This window comes from Camelina sativa, chromosome 12, assembly GCF_000633955.1.
Source record: "Camelina sativa cultivar DH55 chromosome 12, Cs, whole genome shotgun sequence".
NCBI classification, from domain to species: Eukaryota; Viridiplantae; Streptophyta; class Magnoliopsida; order Brassicales; family Brassicaceae; genus Camelina; species Camelina sativa.
The window spans coordinates 30,319,703-30,328,847 of record NC_025696.1 but is presented as its reverse complement, the minus strand read 5'-3'; the positions used below and the strand labels follow the sequence as shown (position 1 = coordinate 30,328,847).

Here is a 9,145-nt window from a genome sequence, read left to right as displayed (position 1 = left end):
GGGGGGGGGGGGGGGGGGGGTATGCATTAAAAAAATTTCATGACCATAATAAAAAACGAATAGACTTTAGGTTTCGAATGGATGTTATGGTTAGTGTGGACTAATCTGTCAGCGTTTTCGTCCACTCTAATTTTGAGAGGACAATAAACCGTTACGTATTTAATTTATTTTAATGTAACATTGGTCTTTAGTTGGCCTGGAGTGGTTTTCTTCTGTATTTTTTGGTCCATTGCATAAAAAACTATAGTTTATGAAAGTAAATAAAAAGCAGTCCAGTTTCTAGACGATTAATTTGAATTAATCTTTTAAAGTTTTTCGTTACTGATATGGTGTTTTGGTTTTGTTTTTTAACCTTCCAAAATTCATTGTTTTTCCCCTTTGCCCAAAGATCCATCTAATTTTTCCTTTTTATGATCCATCTAAGTACAGAGTAAATTTTTTCTTCGAAGGAATACCACACCACACTGCTTATCCCCAATTTTATTTAATCAAGTCCATTACGTCTCTTCTCTATCGTATGCAACAATAGGCCTATGCAACAACACGAAAAGAAATGAGAATTAAAATAATGTTATTGGGCTCCTCTATGGGCTAGTTATATATTGGGCTTCAGGCCTGTTTATTACTTGTTAATTATTATCTTATTCTTAAATCATCATTTCTCTCCTCTGATCCCCCGTATCATCCTACCGAACACGATGATGGCTTCTTCTTCCCCTAATTTCTGAGAAAATTTTCACATATGAAAGTTTTCTTCAATTTGCTTGTCAAATCCTACTTTATCTAATCCAGTTCATCGTCTCCAGATCATGTAAAACAAAACAAAAAAAAGGTTAGTTCATTTTCGTATCGTTTGATGATAGTGAAATCTTCATCCTTCTGATTTGGTTTCGACGATGATCGTGTTCTGTTTTATTAAAATCGTGATTTTCGTTACTCTGTATTGTTTACAGTTCCGATTTGATCGATTTATACTGCTCTGCTGTGTTTCAAAATTGTTGTTTCTTCTGTAATGGATCTTACTCGCCCTTAGCTTTGTTCAATCATAAAAATGATGAATTTTGATTGTTTCTTCTTAAATCATTGAAGAAATTGTGAATCTTTAGCAATTGGGTTTCTAAATACGAAGTTTAAAAAAAAAAGAGATCTTTGGTTACAATTAATAAGTCCCCCATATGCTCTGTTTCTGATTTCAGTAATTGTGTGTACAGTTGTTGAAGATGTTATGTGAAGAAATATTGAAGAATGTGTTCCCATTGCTAGAAGGCGAAGATCTCGCGGCTTGTATGGGTGTAAGCAAACAATGGAGAGATATAGCAAGTGACGATTTTTATTGGAAATGTCAATGTGCAAAGAGATGGCCTTCGGTTTGTAAACGGCATAAGCCTCCTGCTGAGACATACTACAAGATGTATCAGATGTTTAGTAAGCGGCGGGTGAACCGCTCCCTCCCTCCTCCGAGGCTCTCCTTCGAGAACTTGGAGTTCTTTATCGACATTTGGTCGGAAGATAAACTTGTTTTCTCAGGGTTAATACCTGGCGTGGCTTTGGATAGTGGGATGAAAACGTTACCATCAGGGATCAGCAATGTTCTTAGAACTCACCTAGGGAGACCTGACTACAAGATGGTTGTTCCCGCTGAGCCAAGATTCACTATTCCGTTAAACCAGTCTGTTAGTGTCTCTTTGCTTGTGGCAAGGAATGATTCGAGTAAGGTTGCTCGGATCATCAACCGATCTGTCTTTGATTATATAGACCGTTCATCGTACCGAGCGCTTGCCTTTGAGTATCTAGACTTATCTCCTTATTACCCTTTTATATCCGGTATTCGAGCATGGATCTCTTTGCTTTTCATGGATGTCGAGGATATGAATGATGGCTTACTCGACGTTTTCGGGATTCAGTTGGATTTCAATGATGTTGCCGACACTAAAGATGAGGTTTTGTGGCTTCTTGACATGCTTGATTGGAAGTGAATACAAGCTTAAACACTCTCAGGTCTGTTACACACAATGACACAAACATCGTTTACGCCAAGTACTATTCTTTCTACTGCATATGTTAATTTTTCTTTTATAGTAGTTTTATATTTTTTGTTTCTCTTTTCATTATTTAGTTTTGGTTTTTTCATTTGCTGTAATTCAATTAACTCAAGTGTTCTTACTTACCGAACAAATGAAATAGAAAACTGAATAATTTCAACCATACTAGAAAGCGAAATGCCATGTCAAAAAGACTCAAAACTGTATAGTTTGTAAGTTCGACTTTTTTTTTCTTTTCGGTTTGGTATTTATTATATGATATCCATATACTATTTGTAATTCAGTTTGGTTTCAATTCGGTTGATTGCAATTTTTGTTTATTTAAGTTCGAGTTTTTGATGATAAAAAGTTAAAAACTTAAAAAAGAATCAAACATTGATTTATTGTTATTTTATATGACCACTAGAAAAGGACCTGTTCATTGTGCAAGTTCAAATTTTGTAAATAAAATTAAATTTAATAAAAATATATGAAAATTTATTGTATATTATTTGTAAACTTTTTTTTGGCTATAATAAATGATTTATATCCATACACAAATCTTTTATGTATGTTACTATTTAAAGTGTATTTTTTACACCTAGGTATATTGTATGTTACAAATATATTTTTTGAACAAATTAAGCCAACTATTATATGTCTCTTTACTTTCACTTTTGCATAGTTTTTTTAATCACTAAAATTGTTGGCTCAAAAAACTTTGAATAAAAAATAAATGATATCGCATTAGTGTATGACTAACTATGGAGAGAACCTTGGTTCTGCCCTCCTCCCTTATGGAGAGAACCTTGCGTCCAACCTCCTCCACCATGGAGAGAACCTTTGCTCCGCCTTCCTCCCTCAGGGAGATAACCTTGCGTTCAACCTTCCCCACCTTCCTCTCTTGGGAAATAACCTTGCGTCCAACCTCCTCCACTATGGAGAGAACATCGGCTCTGTCCTCTTCCTTTGTGGAGAGAACATGTTTACATCTTTTAGTTATCTCAAAGTAGCTTGCTCCAGCAACCAATAAAACTAAAGACGTTTTTACAACGTCACAAAATCTTTTGATAGTAAATAATGTTAAATTTTCCAATGTATTTCATGGATGTTTCTTTGGCACATCATGATGTAGCCTCTGTCTCCAAGTTCCTATGGATCTGTCAACAACGATTTATGTTTTTCCAATCTATCTATGTTTGTTGTAGGCTTGTGTTTGATTAGACTATTTTATCCAACCATTAGGTTGATAGCATTCTCCTCTTTATCTCCTTTTGAGATTGAACGAATGGTAACAATTATGTTTGCACAAAAAAAAGGTCTATGACCAACCAATCAAGGTTGAAAAATTAGAAGAAAACTAATTTGACATAATTAATGAGATAATAGAAAATTATAAGCACGGTAATATATGAATCTCAAGTAATTCAAAGATGAAAATATAAATTAAATAAAACAATCTAAAACTACTACAATAAATTTTAAAATACAGTATTAGAAAAGAAGATGCACATATTAATCTTCCATTTTTTTTGTCAACATATTAATCTTACATATTCCAAAATGAAAAAGTAGAAAGTATGTGTATATTTTACTTTTAAAAAATAAGGAAAATTTGTCTTCTCATTAAAAAAGTTTGACCAATAGAACAAAGTTGAAAGCAATATTTTTGAATAAATTATTTTGTTAGATGAATAATATGAGACGATCTATGTGTTATATAGAAGTGACTCAGTGAGTATTTACATTTTTGAGAATTAATAATTTTGTATATTTTCCTTAATCCCATTTCTATCTTATGAGAAATTTATTCCAATGAGCTCATTATTTTTTTTTTAAAAAAATTTCTTGCTTCCCACTTTCTGGTAAGACGTACAATCGTTCGACGATAAGAATGCTTTCTGTTTAGTTGATCTAATGTTATATAATCTCTGTTGTTATCTTGCATTTGTGTATTCATCTTTTTTTATGCTACCTGTCCTGCAAATTAATAGAAATAATAATAACACTGTGAGTAATTTGTTAATCCCAAAAACCTTAGTTATTATGCATAAGAAACTTTGTTAATACTTTAAAGTCAAAGATTGCGTAGTCTACATTATGAAATTGAGAAACAAAACAAAATTCAAAGAAACGACAATGAAAACATGTGGTAATATCTAGGAATCTTTATATATAGTTGCATCAATTACACAACAAACAAATTGCCTTCAAGACTTGTTCAGTAATGATGAAGTATCAAACAAAAGGTTACCAAGAAAAATAAAGCTAGTCAAAATTATTTTGTTTGGTGAAAAATATGGCATCGTCTATTTGCTTATATAGAGGGGTGTTCCTTTTCCTTTTAGGATTAACAAAGTTTTTTTAATATAATAAAATTACAGTTATCTTATGCATCGTTTTATCAAGTCTGAAAGCTGTGATTTCTGATCGTTAAAACTATCACGTGTCACGATCTGATGAGTTACTAATTTGAATATTTAATCAATAAAACTGACACGTGTCATGATCTGGTGAGTTTTTAACTTTAATCTCTGATCGTTAAAACTAACACGTGTCACGATCTGATGAGTTACTAACTTTGAGAACCAAGCTTTATATAATAAGATGACATATTTAGAACATATAATTTAAAAGTACTAGTATTTAATGATTTTTTGTATTAAAATAATGAAATGAAGCAGTTTAGAAACATATTTTGGTTCGATTCAGTTTAATGATTTTGGTTTTGTTCATATCGGTTTTCTTATCTTCACACCTCTATCTAGTTATCAAATGGAGGAATTAGAAGTTTAGAACTAACATAAATAATATCTCTTTTTTTTTTTAATTATTGTAACTAATACACATGTTGGTTGTAAGCCACCACTTTTAAAACAATTCATACTATCATTTTTCTTAAAAGTTACTTTTCCCATCATAAGTCTGTCCAAATCCCCAATTCGATGGCATCACATTAGTAAAAACCTTAGTAATCCCATCACTCGTCGTAACCATCAATGATAAACTCTGACCAGTCAGAGCAGCATTAGTGGACCAATTTTGTCCCCAATTTCTGCTCATTGTTATCCACCCGGTCTTACTTCCCTTGACCTGCATACCTGTTATATCTCCGGCTCCTCCTACGTTGTATGCCAAGATCATTAGGAAATTGGGGTTTCTTTTGGTTTCAAACTTGATACCTCCGGTTCTAGAACAAGGAACACGCCTGTATTTAATCGGGACAATCCCGGTTTTGTACTGGGCGATCTTGAGGAACATTGGTTGAGTGAGATCAAAGTGTTTGTTTGGTAGGTTGCACCAAGCGGATTCTGGTGGACATAAGTTTGTTGCTGTGATCTTGACGACCCCGGGCAAACACCCTTGTGGATTAGGCGCACACATGACTTCGTAACAAGCCCCACATGTGTACCCGTTGTTGAAGAGCACCGTGCTCAATGCCACCGTGGCTAGACCATAGACTGGTTTGTCAGTGTATCCACAAGCTCCATCTATTACATGTATTCAGAAAAAGTGAGTACCTGTATATAGTTTTATGTATATATTTTTTTTTTAAATTATCTTTGGTCAATTTTAAATGCAAACAAAAATGGAAACGGAAGAATACAATTTTTGGTATTTTGCATTATCCTTTGTAAAAATATTTCATGATCAAATTATATTATATTAAATATATATATATATATATATATATATATGAACGTAAATGCAATGGCAAATGCAAAAATTAGCATTTCAAACAGTCTATACAATATTTTTTAAAAAGCAAAACATCAGATTAATAATTAGTTCGACAGTATATTAGTATTATTTTAACTTACGTTGAGTGTCTCCACCATGGATATCACCGTAAAATGTGGCTCGTGCGTCATACCAATTAGTGTCGAGTCCGTTGGTTGGGATGCCGGGTGCTTCAGCTACATCATTAATCTGACCGTGACTCATGGACACGAACCACGTCACCGTTATTATCATAAAACATTCAACATAAATAATTTTTTCTGAGAGTTTCATGATATTATTAATTTATTATCCTCTTTTGTGATAACCTTTCACTTTAACTTTAATTTGTGATGAATATTGATGGGAGCAATATGGGTTTGGGTATATATAACTAGAGAAATAGAACTGATTTTTGTCATATCTTTTACAATATTTCCTATTGTAATGAAGTTTATGTAGTCAATCGGCATCTGAGAAGTGATAATGTTGCCATCTTTGTATATGTAAGATGTAAATAGGTTGTAAAAAGTCATGAAATGTTGACTTAAAATCTATACTATGAAAGACGGTCAACTCTCTCTATATGATTCACACGTCAACAATAGAGAGAGTGTCATATGTTAATCCAAATTAAAAATATCTAAATTTAAAGCAAACATATTTAAAATTAAAGAGGAATTTGAAACATCTTCTATGTCTTTTATTCTTTTTTCATATTACAAACAATTTCAATATTTATATAAGAAATCTAAAGAATTTTAGAACACGTTGATGTATTCTTTAAGTAAGTAGATGCACCACCAAAAAATAAAAAGATATCAAAAGTAAAACCAAAGATTCGCTTCGTCCTTTTAGGATAAACCATAAATATATGAACATATGATTTAGGCGTTAGAATTTTCTCAACAATTTGAAGAGTTACAACAGTGATTGGGGATTTGGTTAATATTGTAGAGAAATTCATGAAAGTGTGTCTTTAGAGAAATAATTTTTTATATATGAAAAAGATCAGAGTTTTGTTCACTATCGAATGAAAGATAGTTAAATCAATGATAGAATGTTGGTTGAGGAAAATACAAATAGAAAAGAAGAATAAAATTAAATTAAATTCTAGAGTTATATATATTCAAGAAATTGAATAGCTAACAGGAATGGAAGTTGTCTATCTTAATTATAACCATTAAAGAGTTAACCATGCTGCATGCAAATCTTTTTGATAAAAGAGAATACGAGAGTCCCATGATATTTAGTTGAGAAGCTTAAATACAAATGAAACGACCCGACCACAGTCACAACCAACAGCGGAAATAACAATACCAATAAATATCCAATAATCCAATAACCAATAAAATAATAACCAGTATTAATTACAATCATAAACTAATGATCCAAACAGCATAAATCAGAGACCATCAATCCTAAACAATATTCTAGGACTCAACTCTAGCAACCTAACAGAAGTCAGACAACCAAGCGAACCACTAGAACATCCTCCTCTTCATTGCCCTGATTCCACGACCACGCTTTGCCTTTACCTGCACCACAAACACAAATTGCAATGCATGAGTATTTTATAAACACTCAGTAAGGCAATCCTCCCATCTACTGGGCTATACACACAAGCAATAGAGACATCTCTAACCATCAATCAATAATCAACAATAACAAACCAGGACACTGCATCGACCGACACCAAGAATGAATCGACCGACACCAGTTGGAGGTTGCGTCGACCGACGCAAGGTATGCATCGACCGATGCTCCCATTGCATCGACAGACGCATGCTCGACATAACACGAAAACCCTAGGTTTTACGCGCCGTCCTCGCACTTGCATCGACCGACGCAAGATATGCATCGACCGATGCAATGCCGAGCATCGTCTTCCCCCGAAGCTTCTCTCCGGATCTTCATTCATACAACCACAAAACTCGATCCCAAGCCACAAGAAAGCTTCCTAACGTCCCAAATAACCATCTAACAAGTCTATCAACACATAACAAGAAAATTAAAGAGAACTCTAGCTTAGATAAGCCATGGTCATGCACTTACCTTTGCCAAGAAGATTCTGAACCTCAATCAAGAAAGAAAACACTTATAGAAGCCTCCTACAATGTCCGAAGCCTCAGATCTCACCAGAAAAAGCCTTTAATCCTCAGAAATCACCAAGAACACCAAGAACACTCTTTCTCTCTGTTGTTTCTCTCAAAAGCGGCTAAACTCGCCGAATGAGACAAAACACTCGAGTTAAGGGTTTTCCCTAACCCAAAACGCAGCGTTTAACTTAAGTCAAAACGCAGAATACTGAACCTGCATCGACCGATGCACTTACTGCGTCGACCGATGCAATCCCCAAACCGGGATTTTGGTTCAAGGATGTTACAATTCTCCCCCACCAATCTAGATTCGTCCTCGAATCTCGTACAACCATCAGCCAAGGACTCCCGTGTAACCGTCTCCACGGCCCGCACTCCTCCGACCGATCTACAGAAGGTCACCTCTAGGCGCTAGACTCACGCTCCATGCATTATTTGCTCTCGACTTTTGGACTTTCCTTTACTCATAGGCCGAAACCTTGAGTTTTTATTGGCTCCTCATCAGACCTAAGTCTGCATGCCATAATGTTGGCTCCTCATCGGGCCTAAACCCGCATGCCATAATATATAAAGAAAATATAATACTCGTCTCTTGGAGTGCCACCCTACAGCGCGCTCCCGGATCGTCATCCGAAGTCGATATACTAACCATACTCCCAATCCACAAAGTCTCTGAATATGGCAGTACTAGGAGAACCTAAGTCCCCCAAGAGTCGCGAGCAAACAATTGTGAACACGTCTGAGTCCTACCCCTATCCAGGTTTCCTTCCTATGGCTCGCGTAAAACATCACAATGTCCTACCAACCACATATCCCCTCACTGGAATACCTCATGACCGCACAAGGATCATATACATGCCACAAGGCCAAACAAATGCCCTAAACAAGACCGTCACAAAGACCAAACACTTTGTCCTAAACAGGACCGTCACAAAGACCAAACAATCTGTCCTAAACAGGACCGTCAGAAAGACCACACAATCTGTCCTAAACAGGACCGTCACAAAGACCAAACAATCTGTCCTAAACAGGACCGTCACAAAGACCATTTGTCCCGAAGGACCGTCACAAAGACCATATGTCCCGAAGGACCGTCACAAAGACCATCTGTCCCGAAAGACCGTCACAAAGACCATTTGTCCTGAAGGACCGCCTAAACAAGCACTCTGGCTAAACAGCCCGCCAAAAAGGCCACACATCTGGTTAAACAGCCCGCCACAAAGACCACATATTTGGCTAAACAGTCCGCCACAAAGGCCACACATCTGGCTAAACAGCCCGCCACAAAGGCCACACAACTGGCTA

General features: G+C 35.4%; 2 protein-coding genes across 2 annotated transcripts; one reads left to right on the top strand and one right to left on the bottom strand.

Moving 5' to 3' along the window:
* LOC104732923 (F-box protein At5g39250-like) lies at window positions 664-2,220 on the top strand. Its single transcript, XM_010452527.2, has 2 exons — window positions 664-832; window positions 1,212-2,220. Exon 2 carries the CDS (start codon window positions 1,221-1,223, stop codon window positions 1,974-1,976), a length of 756 nt encoding a protein of 251 aa, XP_010450829.1. The 5' UTR covers window positions 664-832; window positions 1,212-1,220; the 3' UTR covers window positions 1,977-2,220.
* On the bottom strand, window positions 4,920-6,035 carry LOC104732922 (expansin-A25-like). Its single transcript, XM_010452526.1, has 2 exons — window positions 5,843-6,035; window positions 4,920-5,512 (listed from the first exon to the last, which is right to left on the bottom strand). Exons 1-2 carry the CDS (start codon window positions 6,033-6,035, stop codon window positions 4,920-4,922), a joined length of 786 nt encoding a protein of 261 aa, XP_010450828.1.

Coding starts and splice junctions, on each gene's coding strand:
- LOC104732923 (XM_010452527.2), top strand. CDS start 1,221: ATGTTATGTGAAGAAATATTGAAGAATGTGTTCCCATTGCTAGAAGGC.
- LOC104732922 (XM_010452526.1), bottom strand. CDS start 6,035: ATGAAACTCTCAGAAAAAATTATTTATGTTGAATGTTTTATGATAATA. Junction 5,513..5,842: donor CCATGGTGGAGACACTCAAC/GTAAGTTAAAAT, acceptor TACATGTAATAG/ATGGAGCTTGTGGATACACT.